General features: G+C 48.8%; 1 protein-coding gene across 4 annotated transcripts; it reads right to left on the reverse strand.

Annotated features, from left to right (window-relative positions):
* Positions 1-2,756: 2,756 nt before the first annotated feature.
* On the reverse strand, positions 2,757-26,423 carry Gas8 (growth arrest specific 8). 4 transcript variants are annotated; one of them, XM_057753674.1, is made up of 11 exons: positions 26,373-26,423; positions 24,773-24,859; positions 19,923-20,120; positions 18,539-18,745; positions 17,211-17,265; positions 16,174-16,379; positions 15,025-15,192; positions 14,551-14,637; positions 12,502-12,711; positions 6,289-6,354; positions 2,757-3,408 (listed from the first exon to the last, which is right to left on the reverse strand). In XM_057753674.1, exons 1-11 carry the CDS (start codon positions 26,373-26,375, stop codon positions 3,259-3,261), a joined length of 1,437 nt encoding a protein of 478 aa, XP_057609657.1. In that variant the 5' UTR covers positions 26,376-26,423; the 3' UTR covers positions 2,757-3,258. The 4 variants fall into 4 exon arrangements, with proteins under 4 accessions (XP_057609657.1, XP_057609658.1, XP_057609659.1 ...); XM_057753675.1 differs by lacking the exon at positions 26,373-26,423 and having other exon boundaries at positions 19,923-20,152; positions 24,773-25,726; XM_057753676.1 differs by lacking the exons at positions 19,923-20,120; positions 24,773-24,859; positions 26,373-26,423 and adding an exon at positions 19,424-19,444.
* Between the last annotated feature and the right edge of the window lie 169 nt (positions 26,424-26,592).

The following is a 26,592-nucleotide window of genomic DNA, read 5'->3' on the forward strand; positions in this document are numbered from 1 at the left end:
ATCCTTATGACAGTCCAGGCTCAGGAAGGTCCTGCTCAGCCCCAGAGGTGGGTGCAGAAGGAACAGACGTGCCTTCTTGACTCTTCCTTGATGGAAGGAGCGGTAGGTGGGGGATGCCGGGTGGCCCGTTGGAAATAAGGATACATAGCCCAAGAGAGTTCTGGCCCGGGACCTGCCCCCGCCGCCACCGTCCACGAGCAGAGAGCGCCAAGACCCAGTTCCAAGTTCCCTCGGCCCCACCGGTCGGCCCAGGAGCATCTTCCACGCTGGACAGCCTGCCTTTTTCTCTTCTCCCCCACGCGCAGGGCGGGCGTGCCGCCCACATCACGGGGAGGCATCTTCAATGGGGGACTGGATGGCCCCGCTGGCTGACGATAGGGGATAGGGGTGGGACTGGGGGTGGGGGTGGACTTGGGGCAGAACTGGAATCTTGGGAGCTGGCATTCCAAGTTCCAAAGAGAGAACCCAAGGTTTCTCTGGACGGCGAGGAAGCACACGCGCGCGCGCGCACAGGCACACAGTCTCTTAGAGAGACCCAATCCCAGGCTTTCTAGATTCTCCAGGAGGAGGGGCTTACTCTGGGGAGCGGAGGAAGAGGAGCAGGAGCAGGAGCGGGGGGGGGGGGGGGGGACAGGTAGAGGAAGAGGTGGAGGAGGAGGAGGATTAGGAGGAAACTACAGTTCCCCAATGATGAGAGACTAGCGCCTAGCCACTACCAGACCCGTCGAGACACCACCGTAGGTAGGGCACCAGCAAGACAGTGTCTGGAAGGATGCCCCAAGCGATCCGACCGCTTTGCCTGAGCCTATCTGGGCACCTCCCCGGCGAACTCCTCATGCCACCCCATCCCAGTCCCACCCCATCCCCACCATCACCCCTTCCCGGGCGCCTCCCATCTCCCCGGACCCAACCGCCACGCCTCCACCAGAGGGGACACAAGTGGCCCGCGGGACGACAGAGGCCAGGAGCTGGCTGGCTACCTGGCAACAGTCCCCAGGTGGAGGGAGAGTCGGGGTCCAAAGCCGACCCCTGCCCTGGAAGTCCCTGAGGCCCTGTCAAAGCCGACACCCGTGGATACCCCACCGAGGGAGGCCGAGGGCGGGCAAGGGAGGAGCCAGCTTGCGGGCCAACAAACCTGCCAGGGGCACGGTTGGGGCGCGGTGAGGGTGCCCGATGATGAGGAACGGGAGACAAGGGAGACAAGATTGGTGGGTAGGGCTTGCTGGCGACTGCTGCTGGCCCTGGAGCCCGGCTCCGAACCGGGGCAGAGGGCTGAGGAGGGCCTAGCTGGCAGGCTGGCTGGCGGGCGGCTTGGAGGGGCTTGCCCCTCCCTCCGTAGGACCTTCCGAATTTTGACTCGGACTCGGGAGGGCGTGGGTGAGGGTTGGCTTGCAGGAGCGTAGGTCAGCGTTTCAGCAGCCGCCTCTTGCGGCTCGCCAGCAACAACTGAACCTGCGTGATCCCACCTGACCTCGGAAGCTGGCCTGGTTAGTAATTGGATGGGAGACCGCCTGAGAATACTGGGTGCTGTAGGCTTAGCGTGGGCAAGGTAGGGGCCAGCTCAATTATTTATTGAAGAGACACTCTTTGTATAGATTATCTATTCCATTGGAACGGTCTCTCTATAGGCAATAAAAGGCCCACCACTACCAGAGTTTCCTCCAGTGAGAAATGCATGTCCTACCCAAGTCGCCTTCCTGTTCTTGGCCTCATCCTTATAGACAAATCTGTCTTAGAACAAAGCAGGTGCCACTGAGGAAGCATTTCTTGCAACAAATTCCTCAGAATGGCAGGAATCTCTAGATTCATTGCTGTGCCTGAAGATAGAGGTAGCTCTTCATAAAAAAAGTGCTGCATCCTGCAGATTTGGCTCAGTAATTAGGAGTTGAGTTGGTGGTACATAACTTAAGTCCCTGCACTCAAAAGCAGTGGCAGGCGGATATCTAAGTTCTTGGTCACCCTGGTCTACAGATAGACTTCTAGGACAGCCAGGGCTTCACAAAGAAACCCTATCTCAAAAAAAAAAGAAAAGAAAAGAAAAAGAACTTGTTGCCTTGCAGGGGACCAGATTCAGCTCTTCGCATCCACATGGTCGCTTATAATCATCTGTAGCTTCCCAAACTGTATACAGAGGTCTGTGTTGGTATGATGGTAGGGATGAAAATGCTGACGTGTTTGAACACCTCGCCCCAGTTGGGGGTACTGTTTGGGAAGGTTAAGGAAGTGACGTCTTTGCTGGAAGAAGTATATCACTAGGAGCAAGCTTTGAGATTTTACAGCCCAGTCCCACTTCCTGTTTTCTCTTTTTCCCTTCCTCTTCCCTCCTTCCAGTATAGTCAGGCACATAAGAGGCCAGCCCAAGGGTGCCTAGTCTCTGTACACACGCTCTCAACTGAGCGCCTCAGCTCACAATGCAGCCTCACCTTCCTCCATCCCTTCACTAGCTGCCGCCTCTGAAGCCTGTGATCGTCTTCATGCCCAGAGTCACGAGCTCTAGATTCCATGGAGCTGTCCAAAGAGGACTCTCTCATTCTCAGTCCTCAGGAAGGTTCAGATTGTCTCCCAAACCCCAGTTAACCCAGCTGCAATATGCAGCTGAATTCTCCCAGGGAGACCAAGACCAAGCAGCTCCTGGACTGAGATAACTCTCCCAGCACCTTCTGGGTTTCTCTTAGGTTTTCACTATCACAAAGGAGATGGCACTGGTTATTAGTTCTTATCAATTTGACACAAGCTAGTCACTTGGAATGAGGAGATGCCACCATCAGATGCCTGTGGTCAAGTCTGTGTGCCATTTTCTTGATTAATAATTGATGTGGAGTATCCAGCCCACTGCAGGCAGTGCCACCCCTGGGCAAAGTGGTCCTGAACTGCGTAAGAAAAGTCACAGAGAGGAGAGGTTGTGCAGAGCCTAGCCCAAAAAGGAAGCCTGCCAGTCCTCTCTGGTTGAGCTGCCCAGCCAAATCAAGAGCATGGGCTTCATGCTCAACAAAGGACACCGAGTTGCCCTCTTGCTGGAGAGGTTAGTACGCAGAGGTTGGAGGCAGGACACAAAGGGGCAAATACGACACAAACCGGGCAGTACACGGAAGCAGGTAGACAAGGAGACCTTAGAAGCCTTGCAGGCTTCTTCCCAACAAAGACAAAGGAAATATGGAAAAACTTTCATTGCTGATGAAGTCTGTTCTTGGAGTAGAATAGGTATCTTTTGGAAAGTGAGGCAGGCCAACTCTAAAGGCGGAAGCCCCCAGAAGGTGGCTATGTAGGGGCACCCACAAGTCCTGCAGGACCCTGTCCCAGTGTCTGTCCAATCACTGCTGTCTCCAGGGGCTTGAATCCCACATTGTCCAGAGGGATCCCGAAGGCCAGTAACTTTGCCTCATATGTACGCAGTAGGTCATTGTGGGCCTGAAAGGAGAGAGAAATGTCAGGGAGGAAAGGAGTCCACATGCTATGGCTCACCCAGAGGTACCCTCCACCCCATGAAAGCTGGGGTAGGAGATCTGGGCCAAGCATTTGTCCAAGGTTCTTCTGTGCTAGCAATGCTGATGACTTCATGACATTAACTCAAATCCCTTACAGTAAGGTCTCAGAAGAACTGAGAGTTGGGCAGACTCCTGGCTCTTTAGCAAGTACTTCCCAGTGAGGGTCTCCGTCCCTTTCCTGCCAAGGTGGAATGGCACCTGTTCCCTGCTTCCAGAGACCTCAGCACCTCCAACTCCCCAGTGACGCTGAACAGGCTACATATAGCCATGGACCTCAGACATGGTGCTGTTGTGGCCAACAAAGACAAGCGACTTCCTCGTGAAGAGGGGGTTCTCTGCTAATCAGGGTCTGATATTTGGAATTTCGTTTTTATTTCTGTCTAGGAAAAAACTCCACCATATATCCCAGGCTGGCTAGAACTTGCTATTTCTCTTAGAACAGTTCAGTACTCAAAAATCTCACTGCTTCAGGGGAACCAGTTTTCTCCATGCGGTGTCACTGGGCACAGCAACCACACTCCAGGGCCGGTCCCTGACCAGGGGTAGCTTGGCAACACAAAATGAACTCCATCTGTGTGTGTACTTTTTCTTGTGTTTGTTTTGTTTTGGCATTTATTTGTTTGTCTTATTGGTCTTTTGATTTTTTTTTCATTTTTATGTGTTTTACATATTGTTTTTGTTTTTGAAAGAGAGAAAGTATAAAGTTGAGTGGGTAGGACGCAGGGGGTTTGGGAGTAGTTGGGGAAAGAAAGGAAAAGGATCAGAATATATTGTATGAAATTTTTTTATATACCAACATGACTTGTAATTTTTTTTTGACTCTTTACACAGGGTCTCCATTAATGTCCTGGAACTTGCTATATAGACCAGGCTGGCCTATAATTTACCAAGATCCACCTGTCTCTGCCTCCTGAGTGCCACCAGGAGTTGGGCATTAAAGGGTGTGCCACCATACCCAGCTCAAAAAAAGCATGTCTAGTACTTTTATTGTTACTATAATACATATATATATATACATATATATATATATATATATATATATATACACACACACACATATATGTGGGGGGGTATATGTATGGGAAGGTACACCTATGTGCGGTTGCCCAAAAAGGCCAGAAGAGAAAGTTAGATTCCTTGGAGCAGAAGTTACAGGAAGCTGTGAGCTAACCACGCGGATGCTGAGAACTAGACTCCAGTGTCCTTAACCACTGAACCATCTTTCTAAACTCCAAAATCCACTTTTTGTTTGTTTGGTTTTCGAGACAGCATTTCTCTCTGTAGCCCTGGCTGTCTGGAACTTGCTCTGTAGACCAGAATGGCCTCAAACTCAGAGATCTGCACCTGCCTCTGCCTCCCAAGTACTGCGATAAAGGTGTACTACCATGGCCTGGCTAAAATGCACATTTATTTTTTTAATTGGGATGATTTCACTAGGTGGTTGTAAAGACTTGATTATGTTTTATTCATTTGTCTGAGACAGGGACTCACTTTGTAGCCTTTTTCATGTTCCTCCTGCCTCAGCACCCCTAAGTGCTAGGATTATAGGTGTTGATGAACTGAATGAAACGAGACTGCTCGAAAGCTGTGAACCTCACAGCAAATGATCAAAAGGCTCACTAGCTAGGATTTAGTGCACACCCTTAATCTCTGCACTCAGATCTCTGTGAGTTCCAGGCCAGCCAGGGTTATATAATGGGGCTGTGTCTCAAACAAAAACAAAAAGGTTCATTATCCTTACTGTGGTTTAGTAAAGAGACTAATCCTTGAATACAGAGAAAAATGTAAGGAAGGATGGGTTCCAGAGAGAACTTGAGGCTGAGCTCTGGTTACCAGACACCCCAGGTTCAGACACCAGGTCAGATAAAAGTCAAGGATCTCCCCAGCTCCCGAGAGCAGCACACACAGAAGACAGCTGACTGTGCTCAGCTGGGGGACAGGTGTGAGAAGGGAAGCTCCAGCCTGGTCTCTAAGGGAGGGCTGGGAAGCGGTAACAGACACTGTCTATCTATCTATGCAGAGGGTTGTTTGCTTGACTGTATGTTTTGTTTTTTGTTGTTGTTGTTTGTTTGTTTTGAGACAGGGTTTCTTCTCTGTGTAGCCCTGGCTGTCCTGGAACTCAGATATCTGCCTGCCTCTGCCTCCAGAGTGCTGGGAAAAAGGCGTGTACCACCACTGTCCAGCAAATATGTTTAAAAACTAAAATCAGATGACATGAATGTCCTCATAAGGCCCTAAACAACTGAACAGGGATACCATGCCTTCCCCATAGAATTAAGCCACTTGTGGGGTGGCTGCTCTTGTTAAGTCCTTGGCAAGACAGTGGACAAAGCACAGCAGGACAGTCCACTTACGGACCATCTGGAGTCTGTGCATACACGCTAGCACAGAAGGGTGTGGAGCTGTTCTAGACTCTGAAGGAGTCTGAAAGGCTGAGAGCCGAACTGCAGAGGGCACTCTCTGGAGAGCAGAGACTTCCCAACCGACTCAGAGGTCAGGTGAGCAAAGGAGGGCGAGGGAAAAACAGATCTGAACGCGGTAGGATACAGAGTCCTAAGTGTGTGCCTGGCAGGACTATAAGCAACGCCAGGACAAGGTCACTCTCTCAGGCCCTAAGGCTATGAGGGCACAGCACGTGGGGATCAGCACACCCGCCTCCTGAATGAAGTATGTAGAAGAAATGAGAGAGGTCCTCAGAGCCCTTTGCCTATGATGTTCACAAGCTGAAGCTAGATACATGGGCACAGCTCGATTGGGAGGAGATAGCCCCGAGGGGAAGGTGGGGCTGGGGGGGGAGCCTTACCTTGCAGACCCGGGCCAGCTCATACTGTAAGTCCTTGATGGTGGTATTCTTTGACTCTAGGACATCCTAAGGAGAGAGACAAAGCTGACTTTAATATTTGTCATCTGAAAGACGTGGACAGGTGGACACTAGTCTAGGGGTTCCCTAAGGGTTGGAAAGGCTCAGGGAATAGCAGTAGAGGTCACCTCAGCCCATACATGTATGCACACAAGTCTGTCAGCAGGAAAGGCATCCAAGGCATAAGCAAGAACAACAAGGGACAGCAGTGGAGTCTTTGTATTGCTGACATTTTACAATGAAGCCCCAGACTGCCGAGGGTCAACAAGAGCAGTTGATCTGTGTGTGACCTAAGACATGTGACATAGGAGAGAGGTCTGTGTGTGACCTAGGACATGTGACATAGGACGGAGGTCTGTGTGTGTGTGACCTAGGACATGTGACATAGGACGGAGGTCTGTGTGCGTGTGACCTAGGACATGTGACATAGGACGGAGGTCTGTGTGCGTGTGACCTAGGACATGTGACATAGGACGGAGGTCTGTGTGCGTGTGACCTAGGACATGTGACATAGGACGGAGGTCGGTATTGGGTGCAATAAAGGACTACTGCTCTCCACCTTGTGTTTTGTTTACTTTTTGAGACAAGGTTTCTCTGTGTAGCCCTGGTCGTCCTGGAACTCGCTCTGTAGGCCAGGCTGGTTTTGAAATCACAGAAATCCGCCTACCTCTGCCTCCCAAGTGCTGTGGGATTAAAGGTGTGCACCACCACCGCCAAGCTTGTAGGGCATTTTCTTAATGGTTGATGCAGAAGGGCCCCACTCACATGTGTGGTACCATCCCTGGCAGGTGGTCCTGGATGGTACACCAGGGATGGGGTAAGACAACAGATAGGACAGCCAGGGGAACAAGCCAGTAAACATCATTCCTCATGGCTTCTGTTTCAATCCCGGCTTCCAGGTCCTTCTCTGACTTCCCTTGATGATGGACTATTATGTAGAAAAGTTAAGAGTAGGGGTTGGAGAGATGGCTCAGAGGGTAAGAGCACTGACTGCTCTTCCAGAGGTCCCGAGTTCGATTCCCAGCAACCACATGGTGGCTCACAACCATCTGTAATGAGACCTGGTGCCTTCCTTGCCAGCAGTACATTGTATGCTTAATAAATAAATAAATCTTTAAAAAAAAAAAAAAAAAGAAAAGTTAAGAGTAGGCAAAAGTTTCTGTCCTGACAGCAACTCCCAAATATCCGACAGCTGCTTCCCAAATTACCACACAGAGGCTTATAGTACTTATAAATGCTTGGCTTACCGGTAGCTCAGACTTATTACTAGCTACCTCTTATACTTAAATCAACCCATAATTCTTATCTATGTTTAGCCATGTGGCTTGTTACCATTCCTCAGAATGACATTCTCATCTTGCTTCCTCTGCATCTGGCTGGTGACTCTGTGACTCTGCCTTCCTCTTCCCATAATTCTCTTAGTCTGGTCGTCTCACCTATACTTACTGCCTTGCTACCAGCCAGTCAGCATTTTATTAAACCAATACAAGTGACAAATCTTTACAGTGTACAAGCATTAATCCCAGAACTTGGGAGGCAGACACAGGTGGATCTCTGTGAATTCAAGGCCAGCCTGGTCTACAGACTGAGTTCCAAAACAGCCCTGTCTCAAAAGCAAAAAGCAACAAAAACAACAAAACCCACTATCTCTTTGTCACTTCCATGAAAGGAGTAGTGGTGACCAGGAGAGGCAGAGCTAACCCACAGCTAGAGCTAAATAAACCCTGATTGGAATGGACACAACTGACAACTCCATGCCTCAGTTCCTTGATAGCAAAGGGAAGTGATTAGTACTTAAAGACAGCTCCTTCCTCCCCATTCCTGAGGCAGGATCGTGTTTCCCTCCATGCCTCTACTCCAGTTGACCCGCTGCAACCTGGGACAGGGCACAGCAATGCAGATATCAGCCCCAGGGTCCCACTGCTGCCAAGGCCAAGAAGACCTACGGCCTGCAAACTGACCTAGCAAGTAACCCACGTCACCACACGCCTCTACACTGGACCAGGACCGACACCATAATGGCCTCAGACCTGAGTAGGCCCCAGACTTTAGTCCAACTGATTCATGATGGAAATACCATTCAGGCTGTAAAACTCAACACGTAAATAGTATCACCTGCCAAAATGAAAACAAGGACCTAATCCATCAAATCCCATAATTCTGGGAAAGTCTTTCTGGCTTCTTTAGATATGCTTTAGCTGTTTCGTTAACTAAAATATGTCAACCTAAAACATGGTTTTCGTGCTTAAAAGCTCATCCTGAGAGATTTCGCTCAGTGCTACACTGGGGCCCAACACCCAGTGCAGTCGCCAGCTGGCCAGCTAGTAAAGGCTCTCGCTCGCGCGCGCTCTCTCTCTCCTCTCTCTCTCTCTCTCTCTCTCTCTCTCTCTCTCTCTCTCTCTCTCCTCTCTCTCTCCTCTCTCTCTCTCTTGCTTGCTCTCTCTCTCTCTCTTGCTCGCTCTCTCTCTCTCGCTCTCTCTCTCTCCTCTCTCCTCTCTCTCTCTCTCTCTCTCTCTCTCCCCTCGCTCTCTCTCTCTCCTCTCTCTTTTCAACACAAGGTTTCTCTGTGTAACAGTCCTGGCCACCGTGGAGCAGGTTGGCCTTGAACTGACAGAGATCTGCCTGCCTCTGCCTCTTGCCTCCTGGGATTAAAGGCTTGCATCACCATCGCCCAGCTAATGAAGATTTTCTATTTGTTTAAATCCGTGTCCAAGCAGTCTTCTCTGGTAGCTACCCCACAACACTACTCTGTAAGTGAACTACCCTCATTGCTGAGGAACATGGATGTCACCTTGGACTCTCCTGAACCATCTTCAGTCAGACAAAAGTCCTCTCGGGTCAGTCCCTTGACAAACTCTTGGGAGTTTCTGTCTCTCTTACCCTTCACCAGTCCTGCTCCCTCACCCCTGCACTTCCCACTCAGGTAGAGTGGGCTCTTCTGATCCAGTCTCTATGCTCGGAACCTTCCATATTCCATTGTCATTATACTCATCAGTACATCAGTCAGGTCTGTGCAATCACCCTCAGTCTGCATCCCCCAACTGCTGGGTACTCCCTAGGGTGGCTCAGCAAGGGGCTTCCTGCAATGCCTAGTGTTGCATGCCTCTGACCACAGGGACAGGAAAGTGCAGCAAACAAAACTGCTACATAGTCTGGCTTACATAAAGTTAGTCCTTTGAGCCTGAAGTCTGTAGTGAGAAACTGGCACTCAAGTTCAGCTAACCTGTGTGCTGATGGCACAGTACTTCTCAGAATAGAACCTATCCATCAGCAGCTGCAGGTCTGCCTTTCTGCTGCAAGCACAGCACAAGCAAGAGAGAAGCCATGCACCCTCCTGCCCTAGAGGATCTGCTTTGGGATGAATTGTAAGCCCCCTTTACTGGGTCTGTTGGGGCTTCAGATATAGTTGTTCACATCCTAGAAGCATCAGCAAATCTGGGAACAAAGCACCACACCTGTCTCCAAAGGACCCTGGGAAAGATAACCATAACTACTGGGGGCCAGCTGGGCGATGGTGGCACACGCCTTTAATCCCAGCACTTGGGAGGCAGAGGCAGGCAGATCTCTGTGAGTTCAAGACCAGCCTGGTCTACAAGAGCTAGTTCCAGGACAGGCTCCAAAACCACAGAGAAACCCTGTCTCGAAAAACAAAACAAAACAAACTACTGGGGGCCAACCACAGTCTGGAAGCCATCAGCCAGCTGCTGCTCACGTCAGCCACACTCCCTCGAGCTGTGCTGCCCTCCTCCAAGCAAGGTAGGAGCAGAGAGCCCTGGCCATTCTACAGCTTAGCGAGCAGGCGACAGGTAAGACTGGAGGTTCTGTCAGAGGTTCAGCCTCCTGACTTTTCAGGTGACAGAATTTTCTGTCCCCGTGGTAGCTGAAGTGCCACGTGTTTCATTTACCACTGTCCCCACTAGATTTCCCAGCACAGCACTGTCACACGAACAGGTGATGCTCTCAGCTCTGTTCAGACATTACTCCCCAGGTCGTAGGAAAGTGGTTACGTTCCATGGCTGCTGTGTGTGACCCTCCTCACTGTCACTGCCCCAGTCCTAAGTCAGCATCCTGGGGTCCTCACAGTGGCAGAGCCTTTCCCTGTCTCAAGTAACAGAGGACCCTGGACTCATAGTTCCCAAATCAGCTTTCCCCCTCAGGTTACCTAGCTCCACTCAGTGACTAATGTTGCAGGACAATCTTTGTCTCTACCAAGGCGCCTGCTGACTGGTTTAATAGAGCGCTGAATGTCAGGAAGAACGGGCGGGACTTCCAGGGAGACAGAGAGGAATTGGGGGTGCATAGTGGGGGGAGAATCTGAGAGGTGGAATTCGCCAGCCAAACACACAGTTCTGACAGAGGTAATGAGACACGTGGTAGAACATAGATTAATATAAATGGGTTAATTTAAGTTTTAAGATCTAGTTGGAAACAAGCCTATATAGTTATAATTTTCCTTAGTTATGATAAAGTAGATACCAATATTGTAACTGTAATTCTTTTTTTTTGAGACAGAGTTTCTCTGTATCTTTGAAGCCTGGCCTGGAACTAGCTCTTATAGACCAGGCTGGCCTCGAACTCACAGAGATCCACCTGCCTCTGCCTCCCGAATGCTGGAATTAAAGGCGTGCGCCACCACCACCCAGTGTAACTGTAATTCTTGCTTGATACCTGTTTTGTTATATGTAATTTTACTATGTTAACGTTAAAACCTTCCTTTTCATTTAAACAGGAAAGGGAAGGTGATGTGAGATTTCCCTCTGTATGCTGTGAATACCATTGGTTAATAAAGAAATTGTCTTGGGCCTGTGCAGGGAATAGATGTAGGTGGGGAAAACTAAAATGAATGCTGGGAGGAAGAAGGAGGAGAGAGCGAGAAGCCATGTAGCCCTGCCAGACACAGATACTGGAACTTTTCCCCGGTAAGCCACAGCCACATGGCGATACACAGATTAATAGAAATGGGTTAAATTAATATCTAAGAGTTAGCCAAGGGGCTGGAGAGATGGCTCAGTGGTTAAGAGCATTGCCTGCTCTTCCAAAGGTCATGAGTTCAATTCCCAGCAACCACATGGTGGGTCACAACCATCTGTAATGAGGTCTGGTGCCCTCTTCTGGTCTGCAGGCATATACACAGACAGAACATTGTATACATAATAAATAAATAAATATTTTAAAAAAAGAGCTAGCCAATAAGAAGCTAGAGCTAATGGGCCAATGATGGAGGAAGGTCATTGGTTAACTAATAAAGAAACTGCCTTGGCCCATTTGATTGGCCAACCCTTAGGTGGGTGGAGTAGACAGAAGAGAATGCTGGGAGAAAGAAGCCGAGTCAGGGAGTCGCCATGATTCTCCCACTCCAGACAGATGCAGGTTAAGATCTTCCCTGGTAAGCCAGCTCATGGTGCTACACAGAATATTAGAAATGGGTTAGATCAATATGTAAGAGCTAGCCAATAAGAGGCTGGAACTAATGGGCTAGACAGTGTTCAAAAGAATACAGTTTCCGTGTAATTATTTCGGGGCATAAGCTAAGCCATGCGGGCGGCCGGGTGCCGGGGACGTAGCCCTGCCGCTCATATTACAACAGGCCAAGCAGTGATTTAAATAGTATGGTTTCTGTGTGATTATTTTTGGGTCTGAGCTGCAGGGCAGCCGGGAAACAAGTGGTCTCCTCTTGTAACAAGGCAAAGTTTTCATAATTAATAAGAAGTCTCCACATCATTATTTGGGAGCTGGCAGTCTAAAGAAAGTCCAACTATAAACTAAGGCTTGGCACACTCTGAGCCACAGAAAAACAGGAACACCAGAGATTCAGGTTAGGGTTAGTGAGGTACTGGGACAGCTCAAGAGAGACCACAAAGCTGGGTGAGATATATAGACTCTGAATGCCAATATTCGTGAGGCAGAGAAAGGTGATCTCTATGCACTTGTTCCTGTCTCAATAAAAGAAAGTAGGTGGTAGGGGACAAAACCGCAAGAGGACAGCTCCAGTGCCAGAGACCTGCAGCACACGCGCTGCTCTCAATCAAAAACCATGGCAGCCCCTGACCTAACTGAGGAGCCTCTGTGCTGCTCAATAAGGCAAAGAGCAAGACTTAAGGGCCCACCACAAAAAAACAAACACCGTGCGTGCTTCAAGAGGCCATCAGCACCTACCTCAAGTTTGCGGGACACAAGCGTTAGTGCTGCAGGATCCAAGTTGGAGGCTGCCAGCACCTCGTTGAACTGCACCTCCCTCTTCTCCACAGCAGCATTCAGTGCCTGCAGTTTACGCTCCAACACCAGGTTCTTGAAGCCTGTCTTTTGCTGCACCTCCTGGATGGCTGCAGTGAACTTACGATAGAGCTCGTCTCTCTCCTGCTGCACCTGGGGACAATGAGACCTTCACATGAGATGTCTCCTCAGGAGAAACCACTTCCCACCCTGCCCGCCCTAAGTGTGCTGCTTCTGTAGAAGGGTCACACCCTGCCCGCCCTAAGTGTGCTGCTTCTGTAGAAGGGTCACACCCTGCTGTCCTAAGTGTGCTGCTTCTGTAGAAGGGTCACACCCTGCTGCCCTAAGTGTGCTGCTTCTGTAGAAGGGTCACACCCTGCTGTCCTAAGTGTGCTGCTTCTGTAGAAGGGTCACACCCTGCTGTCCTAAGTGTGCTGCTTCTGTAGAAGGGTCACACCCTGCTGTCCTAAGTGTGCTGCTTCTGTAGAAGGGTCACACCCTGCTGTCCTAAGTGTGCTGCTTCTGTAGAAGGGTCACTTTTACTATCGTCACACCCACGGCACATGGGCATTTGGTATCCACACTGTCTGCACTATACCCTATGTGCACAGAATGAAGTCTGTAGTTCAGCACACAGCAGAAGGTAAGAGGAGGGAGTCAGCATTACCACTTATCTCAGTTAGGGTTACTATTGCTGTCATGAAACACCATCACCAAGAAACTTGGGGAGGAAAGGGTTTATTTGGCTCATACTTCTCCACTGTAATCCATCATGGAAAGAAGTCAGGACAGGAGCTAAAGCAGGGCAGGACCTGGAGGCAGGAACTGATACAGAGGCCGTGGAGGAGTGCTGCTTACTAGCTTGATCAGCCTGCTTTCTTATAGAACCCAGAACCATCAGTACAGAAACACAATCATTAAGAAAATGCTTGCCAGGTGATGGTGGTGCACACCTTTAATCCCAGAACTTGGGAGGCAGAGGCAGGTGGATCTCTGTGAGTTTGAGGCCAGCCTGATCTATAGGAAAAGTTTTAGGATGGCCAGAGCTGTTACACAGAGAAGCTTTGCCTTGAAAAACCACCCTCTCCCCGAAAAAAAAGAAAAGCTGCAGTACAAGCAGGTGATATTTCATTCCTAACAGTAAGAGGGCAGGAGAGAGTCACACCAAATGTTTAGATTAGTGGCCTGGGAATTCAGGTTAAAGAGTGTTTTTGTTTCTTTATCAAAGTCATAAGATGCAATTATTAATTAATTAATTTTGAGACAGAGTATCCTCATGTAGTCCAGGGTGACGTTGAACTATGGACTTAGTTTATAGTTGTGTTCCACACTTGGCTTACCCCATGGTTTTTTTGTTTTTTTTTTTATTGGTATATTTTGTAGAAGGCCCCAAATCTCATGAGAACCAGGATTCCTGGTGGCCTATCAGTTTGTGGAGGAGGCTTGGTCCCTGTGATTCCATCTGTGTTGTACATTTTTTAGTACTAACTATTATTGCCTATTCATTGTAAAGAAACCATGGAGAGCCGGGTGGTGGTGCACGCCTTTAATCCCAGCACTTGGGAGGCAGAGGTAAGTGGATCTCTGAGTTTGAGCCCAGCCTGATCTACAGATCAAATTCCAGAATAGTCAGGCTACACAGAAAAACCCATCTCAGACAACAAAAACAAACAAACAAAAAGTTGTGTGCAAACACACCTATAATTCCAGCTATTCAGGAGGCTAAATTAGGAGATGCCAGATCCCAGGAGTTTACGACCAGGCTGAATGAAACAGTGAGACCCTATTTCCAAACAAACAACAGAAGTGCAGATTAGGAGCAGGGAGGAGGGTGCATCTCACTCACCAGTCCAGAGCCCGCTACGCACCCCGCCTGCTCACCTTGATGAACCTCTGCTGCAGCACCCCGCCTGATCACCTTGATGAACCTCTGCTCCAGCACCCCGCCTGCTCACCTTGATGAACCTCTGCTCCAGCACCCCGCCTGCTCACCTTGATGAACCTCTGTTCCAGCACCTCGTGCTCCCATTGCAGGTCTTTCAGCTCTTTTTCAACAACCTTTAAACGTGCCTTTGTGCACTGCAGGGAAATCAGGGAGTAGGGGACATAAAATACTTAGGATTCACAGACATTCACATTCCACAGACTCCTGGAGACAGCAAGATCAGAAAAAATCCATCAGGCACAACTGGCTGAAAGACTCCAGCAGCTGGGCCCCACTCAAGCTATGAGTGGAATGTGTGGAAAACGAGGGTCCGTCTACAACAGTGCCTGCCTACTTATAGCTCCAGAGGAGCTCAAGAAAGAGAAAGTCCAGCATCACCATGTCCCCCTTTTTTGCACTAAGGATGAGTCCTGCTCACAGAGGACCTCAAGAAGACATTCCCTCCCACGCTTTCCCTCCTGGGCCCAGCAGGGAGGGAAAGAGGATTCAGAGGAGGGGAAAGAATTCAGTAGGAAACTCACAATCAGGATGTGCTTGTCCCTTTCATAGCTCCCAATTCTCCTCTGCATCTCGTTCATCTCATCCTTTGCTTTCTGCAGAGGGTCTGCCAGCCGCCTGTTCTGCATAGACACCTCCGCCATCTCCCTCTCCAGGTGTTCTTCTTTCTTCCGCATGTCCTCCATCTGCTCCTGTTAGCACAGTGCACACACAGGGGCTTGGCCTGGGAGCACTGGCCAAACGCCCTCCATTTTATTATGAGTGTTTGACATGTGTGTGAGCATGGGTGTGCATGCCACAGTACACTCACGGAGGTTGGAGAACTGTGCATGCCACAGTACACTCGCGGAGGCAGGAGGACTGCTTTTAGGGGCTAATTCTCTCCTTCCGCTATGGGTTCTAGGGCTATAGCTCGTGACATCAGGTTTGCAGGGGAAACAGTTTCACCCACCGAACCATTTCACTGACACTTTTTGTTTTTCTAAGACAATGTCTCCCTAACCAGCCTAGGCTGGCTTTGTCCTGCCTCTATCTCGTTAGCACTGGGATTTCAGGTTTGCGCCAACACATCCAGTGATGGATTCCCTCAAGGAAAAACTGATCCTGAGGCAGATACCTTTCATCTCAGCCCTCAGGAGGCAGAGGCAGGTGGATCTCCGAGAGTTTGAGGCTAGCCTGGTTACACGGCGAGTTCTAGGACAGCTGGAACTACCCCGTGAGGCCCTGTCACAAGCACGCTGAGGAGCAGGTCTTCTTTTATGGGTAAGCGGCAGCTTTGCAGTCGCAAGCTCTGCTGAATTACGTAAGGATAGAATGTCCATGCAGACTGAAAGGGTGCGTTTGTTTAGACCAAAGGCAATTCTCTACTGTGGAAACCCTGCCAGTATTGACATGTCCAAAATGGCCAAGCAGTGATTGATGGGATGAACTCCTGACACCATTCTGTCAGCATTTACACACAGTGACAACTGCCAACTGTGGCCACACGTCAGTCAATATGCAGCGCCTTCGGTAGCCCTGCCTAGACATTTACACGTCAGAACACCTTTAATTTTATCTGAGGGTAACAGAGGGACACTCTCCAATCTTATTTTAGGAGGGAGTGTTAGATCTGGTGGGCCTGCAGACCAGGTCTGCATCCCCAGGCCCTGTCTCCCAGACCACATCAGTACCTTGAGGGAATTGATTAGGGCCAGGTTGTTCAGAGTGATGTCATTGTAGTAGTTCTTGATATCAGTGAAAGCTTCCTCATGGCGCTGCATCAGCGTGCTGATCTGCCCATTCTTCCTCTCCTCCACCTCATGGATCTCAGTCTTTCTCCGCAGGTCCAGCTCATCTCTCAGCATCTTCATCTTCTTATCGTACTTGGCCTCAATTTCTGAAAGGCAGCAGCACACACAGCAGCTTAGAAAAACAGGTGACCCAAAGCCACGGGAAAAGATGAAACCGATACAGTGCTCGAGAATACTGGTCAGGGTCAGAATGGAGGCTGCGCAGGCCACCTGCCGGAGCCAGACAGGCTTTAGTGAATGTTTCCTGCAAGTGACCTAGTCAGCACAGAGGCCACTACCAGCTTTCCTGTCTATAACTGATGACTGCAGTGGCTGTCCCTCACTACTCCCAGTGCACACTAACCATTCACACACTGTAGGGCTCAGTCAACAAGCGGATGGACTTCAGACATGGAAGGCTTTTCAAGGCAGGAGCTAAGGAGACGCCTGAATAAAGTGCTGTGTGCTGATGACGGCTCGCTTGAGACAGAATGGAGATGTGGGCGCTGACCACAACTCCCTAAGTTCACATGGGGCTGAGCTTTTCTGTAGCTCTGAATATTCTCTAGTGACCCCAGCATGGTGGCACACACCTTTAATCCCAGCACTCAGAAGACAGAGGCAGCAGCTTCTCTGTGAGTTCAAGGCCAGCCTGGTCTATAAAGTGAGTTCCAGGACAGCCAGGGCTACACAGAGAAGTCTAAAAACAAACAAACAAAAAACAAACAAAAAAACTAAAGTAAAAAAACAAAAACTCTCTCTCTTCTCCTCACCGTCTCCCCCACCCTCCCTGTGTGTGTGTGTGCGCGTGTGTGTGTGCATGTGCGTGTGTGTGCTACTGAGCTCCTTTAATATGGTTTATGTGTCTCAAGTTACCAAGCAGTGATGGGAGGGGTTCCTTGGCACCATCCTACACCCTGTACAACTGCGAAACTGACCTCGAACTTGCCTTTCAAAGTCATTTCGCATCTTGGTGATCTCCTCAGCATGTTTCTGCACAAATGAGAAGGGGGTGTTACTAGAAAGCCAGACAGAGAAACCCACGGCTCTACTACCTGTGGGGAAATGCAGGTTAGTAACCCCTGTGCTATTGCTGCTTTCTGGATTTTCCTTACCTCCACATCATAGGTATGCCCAATAACATGGCTTTGAGAACCTCCACATTTCATACATAACTCACTTCCCCAGGGGAGTCACCTCTGAATCTGACAGACAGTACAAACATGAGTACCGTACATGGTTTGGTTTCCTCATCCAACCTATGAAAAGCCAGAAACAGCAGCCACATCTATACTGGACAGCAGGCTCCTGATACCCTGCCTCACTATTGCTTAAAGCAGTACAAGAGATGGTGATTATTTTGGTTTTTTGAGACAGGGTTTCTCTGTGTAGCCCTAGCCATCCAGGAACTTACTCTGTAGACAAGGCTAGCCTTGAACACTCCACCTGCCTCTGCCTCTTGTGTACCACCAAGTCCAGCTCAGAGATTAATAAACAATTACATGCCGGGCGGTGGTGGCGCATGCCTTTAATCCCAGCACTTGGGAGGCAGAGGCAGGCGGATCTCTGTGAGTTCGAGACCAGCCTGGTCTACAGAGCTAGTTCCAGGACAGGCTCCAAAACCACAGAGAAACCCTGTCTCGAAAAACCAAAAAAAAAAAAAAAAAAAAAAAAAAAAAACAATTACATGCTACAGTTTTTGTAAGATTTATCATTTAATTATTATTTCATTTTATGTGAGTATTATGTCTGCAGCATCTGCGAGTCTGGTGCATATGGAGGACAGAAGAGGGCATCGTGTTCTGGAGTCACACACAGTTGTGAATCACTGTACGGATGATAGGAACTGAACTCGGGTCTTCCGTAAGAGCCACCAGTACTCTTAACCACTGAGCCAGCTCAGATTTTTATTTTCTGTGTATGGGTGTTTGGCCTAATGTACGTCAGTATACTTACTACATGTGTGTCTGGTGTTCACAAAAGCCAGAAGAAACTGTTGGATCCCCTGGAACTAGAGTTACGGATAGTTGTGAACTGCCGTGTGGGTGCTGGGAATTGAACCCACATCTTCTAGAAGAAGAGCCAGTGCTCTTAAGTGTTAAACCATTTCTCCCACCCCTACATATTACAAATTTGAATAAGTCTTGCTAATGTCTTATTTGTTAAAAAACCTCTGATAATTTTTGCACAAAAACACAAGGCCCCAGATGTCAAAGATGGCTAGGTTCCCCGTCTCCACAGCCACTGAAGCACAGCCGGTACCTACCAGACGCAGGTTCTTTATCACCACCTCATTAGCCAGCTCCTGCTCCTTGAGCTCCACTTTCAGCGCCCGCATGTCCTTGCGCAGTGCGCCCTCCTGCGTGCGGTGCTCCTTCTGGGCCAGCTTCATGACGACAGTGCCCTCGGCCTTCACCTCCGCCAGGTTGTTCTGATGCTCGTACAACAGGTGCTTTACTTTCTGCTTGTACACCTGCAAGGGGCGTGGGGGTGGGCGCCACATGCTCATCTGCAGCACCAGTGCATGCCCAGCTCCCAAGCAGCTAAGTGGCAGCAGAACTGTAGAGGGCAGCCTGCTCATACTCCCGCCACTCAGAGGCTTCGAGTCAGAGACTCAGGACCTGCTTCCCCTTTTCCTCCTCAGAGACTGTTGGGAGGCTCTAACGGGAGCACAGTGGACACTGTGACAGGTCATTCCGTTATGAAAAACAAATGAATAAAAATCAACACCTCATGTTTTTGTTTGTTTTGAGACAGGGTTTCCAGTAGCTCAGGCTGGTCTCACACGACTCACATAACTAAAGTGGGTGCTCCTGGCCCTCTTGCATCTGCCTACCAAGTGCTAGGATCACAGGCATGCACAACCACACCCAGCTCTAGGATCACAGGCGCGCAACACCACACCCAGCTCTAGGATCACAGGCGTGCACCACCACACCCAGCTCTAGGATCACAGGCGCGCAACACCACACCCAGCTCTAGGATCACAGGCATGCACAACCATACCCAGCTCTAGGATCACAGGCGTGCACCACCATACCCAGCTCTAGGATCACAGGCGTGCACCACCATACCCAGCTCTAGGTTTTCAGTACTTTCCATATTTGGCTGAATTCACAGCTGCTCGTGGCACACCTCACTTGGATCTTACCGCAGTCCTATGTCATCGGAGGAAGTGGTCCTCTTCCCCAGAGCGCACAGTGGCAGCAGTGCAGGAAGGGGTGGCTGGTCACTCATCTAGTCCAGGTTAATCAACAGAATCGATGCAGGTGATCAAAGGGGTGACAAATGACACAGCCAAATAACCTTTGCAACTTTCCTCTGACTTTTAGAAAAACTGTCTCAGCCAGGCAATGGTGGCACACCCATCCAGCCCTTGGGAGGCAGAGGCAGGTGGATCTCTATGAGTTCAAGGTCAGCCTGGTCTACAGAGTGAGTTCCAGGATGGCCAAGAGCTGTTATACAGAGAAACCCTGTCTCGAAAAAAAAAAAAACCAAAAAGAAAAGAAAAACTGCCTCTGGTTCACAGTACAAAGAACACAAGCAAAGGAGTTTATTCCCAAAGAAAAGCAGGAAGTGTCCCCCTGGGACCCGTTTCGGTGCTGCTGCCCTGTGACGCCAGCAGGCACAGACAGACCAATTCCACTCACCTTGATCTCCACCTGGTGCCGCTCCTCTGCCTCCTCCATCTCACGGTCTTTGTTTCGAAGCTCAGCCTTCTTTTCCTCCAGCTGCCTTCTTGTGATCTCCCAAAAGGTGTGGATTTTGTCGCGCTCTAGCTGAAAGTAGTTGCGTTCCTCTCGCTCCCGATCCAGCTCCTCCCGGATGCGGGCAACATGTTCCTCCACCTGGCCAGGCACAGGGCATCAAGTGAGGCGCCCTGCAGAAGCCCAGCCACCACCAGAGTGTGCGGACCAAGGGAAGCAGGGAAGAAAAGGGGGGGGGGGTCACCTTACTAAAGTTAAATACAAAGCAGGAACGTTCCAGAGACAGTAAACAGCAAGTTTCTTAAATTTGGCAAAGAATTACAAAACAATTAAAACTGTTCAGCAACTCCTGGATTCTTTTAAGAAAGTTCTCAAGGCAGGTGATGGTGACGCATGCCTTTAATCCCAGCACTTGAAAGACAGAGACCAGCCTGGTCTACAGAGTGAGTTCCAGGATAGCAAGGACTGTTTCAGAGAGAAACCGTTTCAAAACATCAGGAAACAAACAAACAAAAAAGAAAAAGAAACACAGGCATTATTTTTGTTCAGCAATATTAGTTTTCCCATTGTTATTAACTATAAAACACTTTTTTTAAAAAAAATTATTTATTTATTACGTATACAGTGTTCTGTCTGTTTGTTTGCTTGCTGGACATGAAGAGGGCACCAGACCTCATTACAGATGGCTGTGAGCCACCATGTGGTTGCTGGGAATTGAACTCAGGACCTCTGGAAGAGCAGTCAGTGCTCTTACCCTCTGAGCCATCTCTCCAGCCCCCAAAAACACTTTAAAAGAAAATAATATACAATTTTAAACAGGAAAATGGTTGAAAATTGGAATACACCTGGCAGCAGTGGCGCACGCCTTTAATCCCAGCACTTGGGAGGCAGAGACAAGCGAATCTCTGTGAGTTTGAGGCCAGCATGGTCCATAAGAGCTAGTTCCAGGACAGCTAGGGCTGGCTGCACAGAGAAACCCTGTCTCAAAAAAACAAAAAAGAAAAGAAAAAAAAAGAAAAAAGAAAAAAAAGAAAAAAAAATTGGAGCACATCAACTGTAAGAGATACACAGAAGCACATAATTTTAACATAAAAGATTAAAATAAAAATAAAAAGACCACTGGAAACACTATTAAAAAATTATACAACAGACTCTGTCCAGAGCCAATTATAAATCTGCAAATAGGTTAAGGAGGAAAGTAGGGCAGGCTTCCGGCGTTCTCAGGCCCTCGCTTCCCGCGAGAATGAGTTATGTTTAGGCACAGCCCCAGGACAGCTACGGTGCAGTATTTTCTCTTTCAAGATACATTTCACACAGGGAAGCCATATCTTCCGTTTCAATAAACAAGACAAAAAGCAGCCAAGGCTCTGAGGAAGGATACTGGGCAGGGGCTAGGTGCCTATGGGCGCACACGGCCTCGCAGAATCTGCCCAGCCTCAGTGCTGTCATCACACTGGCAGTGTCCGGCAGTGCCTTCACGTCACAGGCCTTTGTTATACTCCAACGGTCACAGAATCCTGTTCTGTTGGCTTAGTGTCAGAGTTTGTCACCAATTGCTATTTGGATTTATTATAAATATCCAAATTTCTAACTTCTCTCGAAAAATCAAAAAGCTAAGAACACCAGAGTTCAGGGGATAGAGAGATGGCTCAGCAGTTTAGAACACTGACTGACTGCTCTGCCAGAGGACCACGGTTCAATTTCCAGCACTCACATGGCAGCTAACAGTTGTCTGTAATTCCAAGATCTGACACCCTACATACCTGCAAGCAAAACACCAATACAAATAAAGTAAAAATAAATTATACAGCCAAGCGGTGGTGGCGAACGCCTTTAATCCCAGCCCTCGGGAGGAAGACACAGGCGGATCTCTGTGAGTTCGAGGTCAGCCTGGTCTACAAGAGCTAGTTCCAGGACAGGCTCCAAAACCACAGAGAAACCCTGTCTCGGAAAAAAAGAGAGAGAGAGAAGAAAGAAAAGAAATTATTTAGAACACCGAGACAGAGAAGATAAGAGAAGATTTACTGAAACCGCTGCAAACGAGCAGCAGGAAGTTCCTAGAGGTGAGTTCTCTCGTGGCGGAAAGAGGGTGGAAGTTTTTACGGTAGTTGAGGGGAAGTTATTTGATTTTTATCTCATCAGCCATTTGTGTGGGGTCCATATCTGGGTTCACGGGGTTGGGGGACATCACACTGTCTTGTATGTAGTACATTTATAGCACAGATTGTTTTTCTTGAGACTGGCCAGCAGTGTACGGTACCCCAAGTCATTAGGAGTTAGGCTCCAGCTGTCTATGTACGATATCACACATCACTAGGAGGCAGGCACCAAGTGGCTATGCATGGTTGCTAAAGTATGGAAATTTTGCTATTATTTTTTAGTCTTTTGCCTCTAAAATCACCAACACTCGAGCCAGGTCCAACTCCAATTTTAGCTTATATCACTCTCTGAATCTCCTTCATATTATCTTAAACTATTAAAATAGTAAGTCTTGGGTTGAGAGATGGCTCAGAGGTTAAGAGCACTGGCTGCTCTTCCAGAGGTCCTAAGTTCAATTCCCAGCAACCACATGGTGGCTCACAGCCATCTATAATGAGATCTGGTTCCCTCTTCTGACATGCAGGTAATGCAGACAGAACACTGAATACATAATAAATAAATAAACCTTAGAAAAATAAAATAGTAAGTCTTATTAACACAGCTGCATATAACCCTCCAGTCTTGTGTCAAAACCTCACAACACTGGGGCTGGAGAGATGGCTCAGAGGTTAAGAGCATTGCCTGCTCTTCCAAAGGTCCTGAGTTCAATTCCCAGCAACCACATGGTGGTTCACAACCATCTGTAATGGGTCTGGTGCCCTCTTCTGGCCTGCAGACATACACACAGAATATTGTATACATAATAAATAAATAAATCATCAACACAGACCCAGGTGGACACACCGTTTGCCACATGCTGTAGCTGTCTTGTTAGGTTTCTAATTATGTTCTCTAGCCTTTTACATACATAGACATATGTCCTAAAATAATTTGTAGAAGGACATAACCTCCCCAAGTTCAATCTCCAACACTACCAAAAGATATAATAAAGAATCATCCCAGAATCAGGGATAGAGCTCAGCGGTAAAGCACGCGCCTTAACAAAAATTAAATAAAGGAAGAAAACCTCCCCCCAAACTAAGTACAGGCAATAAGCAAGAGACAGCTCCAATAGAGCTGCTCCTTGTGGGAAGTGTTGTCAGCAATAAAACAGCAACAGGCCAGCAAAATTATCCAGCAGGTAAAGGTACCTGGTGCCAAGCCTGAAAACCTGAGTTCAGTCCCAGACTCTACACTGTGGAAGGAAAGAAAACTCATACAAAAGAAATAACAATAATTTTAAAAATAGTGGATGATTAATCAGATGGAGACAGTGTAACTTTAGGTAAATCATGTTCCTTTTTTTTAAAGCAATCTTTTCTCATTTTACATACTAATCCCAGTTCCTACTTCCTTCCCTCCTCCAGCTCCTCCACCTTCCCCCTCCCATACCCCATCCACTCCTCAGAGAGGGTAGGCCTTCCCATGGGAGTCAACAAAGTCTGGCACATTACTTTGAGGCAGAACCAAGGCCCTCCATCCTATATCTAGGCTGAACAAGCTATCCCTTCAAAGAGAATGGGCTCCAAAAAGCCAGTTCAAGCACTGGGAATAAATCCTGGCCCCACTGCCAGTGGCCCTATAGACTGCCCCGGTCACACAACCGTCACCCACATTCAGAGGGCCTAGTGTGGTCTCATTCAGGTCCCCCTGCTGTCAGTCTGGAGTCAGTGAGCTCCCACTAGCTCAGGTCAGCTGTTTCTGTGGGTGTCCCCATTGTGGTCCTGACCCCTTTGTTCATATTCTTGCTCCTCCCTCTCTTAGAATGGACTCTGGGAGCTCGGCCCAGTGCTTAGCTGTGGATCTCTGTGTCTGCTTCCATCAATTGTTGGATGTAGGTTCTATGATAACATTTAAGGTAGTCATTAGTATGACTACAGGGCAAGGGCAGTACAGGCACCCTCTCTACTATTGCTTAGGGTCTTAGCTGGGGTCATCCTTGTGGATTCCTGGGAATTTTCCTAGTGCCAGGTTTCTTGCTAGCTCTGTAATGGCTTCTTCAATCAAGATATCTCTTTCCTTGCTCTTCCTCTCTGTCCTTCCCCCATCTTGGCCATCCCGTTCCCTCATGCTCTCCCCCCACCCCCGCCAATCATGTTCCTTTTAAAACTTTCATCTTTTTTTTTTCTTCTTTTATTTTGAATTTTTGAAACAGATACTCTCTCTGTAGTCTGGTTGTCCTGGAACTACCTATGTAGATTAGACTGGCCTTAAACTCACAGAGAGCCACCTGCCTCTGCCTTCCAAGGCATGAGCCATCACAGGAAGCTAAAAACTTGCCTTTTGCTATAATGTTTACTGGCAAACAAAGAATGATATATATGTATTATCACATATGCATCAGCTCTATGAACAATGGGTACATAAAAAAGGTAAGAATAAAAGAAAAATACACAAAGTTAAAAATAACTATTACGTTCCAGGGCTGGGGGGACTCCTTCCAAGTTCCTATTAAAAAGTTTCTTCACATGGACGTATTGCATTTTTTAAAAACATGCAATGTGGGGGTGGGAGTGGAAACTGTAGACTTAGGATAAGCACGTTACACTCACACAGACAGAGAGGAGACGGGCAAGCAGAAGAGCGGGTGAATTGCCAACACATCTGCAGCAGAGCCCACCCTGGGGCCAGACATTCAGAAGGGCTGTGCTCACCTGCTCCTTGGTCATGTCCTCTGGTGCGAGCCCATCCACAATCTGGTTGCCCTTGGCTTTGCCTTTCTTCCCTTTCTTTTTGGGTGCCTGTGTTTGAGGAAGAGACGGCTGAGTAAGTAAAGGCTACTCTCTCGAATGCCATCCCCCTTGACCGACGGTTCGCTTCCACGGGCATTATGGGAAGGCACACCTGTCAAGAACCAAGGCCTCTGCTAGTTCACACACTGCTCACTGGAGCTCCCACCCAGAGGGCGTCACTGTACTGACCCTCCCTTCAGTCACGCCCTGTGAGCCACGTGTACACGGGGAGGGGAGATCATTAACACATTTGGAGAAACACAGAGAAGAAATCCTCTTCAGAAAAGAACACCTTCTCTTTCCAAAAGGGAAAGAAAGGAGTCACTCCAAAACCATTCATTCCTGGAAAAAGGGCAAGGATTTCTTTGGTGTGGCAAAAATAAATAAATAAAATAAGAGGGGGTTGAGGGAAGGAATATGGGGAAAGAAATTAAGGCGCTTTTGAGGGGTAGTATGGAAACCTAAAATAAAAAAAACAACTTATCTGAGCTAAAAATGGAGGAGCACACAGCGCAGGCCACCATGCAGTATGTTGGCTATTATGTCTCACAACCACGCAAGAAACTTACCAAGTAACAGAGAATTAATTAGCCTTCTAGCTAAGTTCGAGTTCTTACCGGTGTAAATGTGGGAAAGAGTGACCTCAGAGCAATGACCAAACCTGAGGCTCGTTTCTTCCAAATCATAAACTACAGAGAGCTCTAGTCAGGAGTGAGCAAACAGCACGTGCACTCGTGCGTGTCTGTAAACGTGTTTCCAGCAGAAACTGCTCACATGGGTCCTGCTTTATTTTAGCGGCGTGGTAAGGTCATAAACGCTTTCAGGGAAAATCAACAGCAGTTACTATTCACGATGTTTCCAGGCAGGAGCTCCCCCAAGGGAGAAGTCACCCCGTCAGCTGATGACCCACCTCCTGGCACCCCTGCCAAGAGACTGCACTAATGCCAACACCCGTGTCCGAAGGGGAAGGGCCTCATTATACGAGGAAGGTCTAAGGAGCCTGAGGTCTCCGCAACCCAAGGTGATACGCTGATCACACTATGACACTCGGCCCTCTCTAACATCCCTAGTAGAGAGGGACCTTAGCCACCGTGGGATGATGCATCAGGTTCTCCATCTCAGAGACAGTTCCTAGGGTTTCTCCGGAACCGGACTCTGATCCCTGTGCACCTTAAGTGCCCCAGAGCCCATATGAGATGGAATCCTAGATCCCCAGGATTTGGCAGACTCAGCTTCCGACTTTTGGACACCTTGCACACCAGGCTCTCAGTCTGGCCAGTTCGACGACCAGCCCCGAGAACCGAAGGGCCAAACCTTAGTTCAAGTGCATGCAGGCCCCGGCATCCTGGCCTCCCCAAGTGGGACCTCATGGAAGCGCCCAGTTCTCCATTCTAGTCATCCAAAAATGCAGGCCGCTACGCCCGGGCCTCCCAGTCCCCGGAACCCAACCATATCCGCATTTCGGAGCGAAAATCCCCCTGTTCCCTGTGCACTGGAGACCCAGAGCACCGGCCGGACTCACCATGCTGCCAGCAGTCCCGCACCGCCACTACTCAGGGATAGGCGATGGTCTGCGGAGGCTGCGCTGTCTCCTGGCAACCCGGACGAGATCCCGCGCTGGTTCCCAAATCCTCGCGAGACTCTCCTCAGAGCCACCGCCCCACCCACCCCCAGGGACCTCGACAACGCGGAGTGCGTCCCTAACGACGCACCAGAAGAAGCGATAAACAGTTGGGAGCTGC

Source organism: Chionomys nivalis, chromosome 21, assembly GCF_950005125.1.
Source record: "Chionomys nivalis chromosome 21, mChiNiv1.1, whole genome shotgun sequence".
NCBI lineage: Eukaryota > Metazoa > Chordata > Mammalia > Rodentia > Cricetidae > Chionomys > Chionomys nivalis.

Bases quoted from the DNA above. Each gene is read 5' to 3' on its own strand.
- Gas8 (XM_057753674.1), bottom strand. The intron at 14,638-15,024 runs GTGAGTTTCCTA...ATTTCCCTGCAG, and splicing joins GGGACAAGCACATCCTGATT to TGCACAAAGGCACGTTTAAA. The intron at 6,355-12,501 runs GTAGGTGCTGAT...CTCTCTCCTTAG, and splicing joins TTGTGTCCCGCAAACTTGAG to GATGTCCTAGAGTCAAAGAA.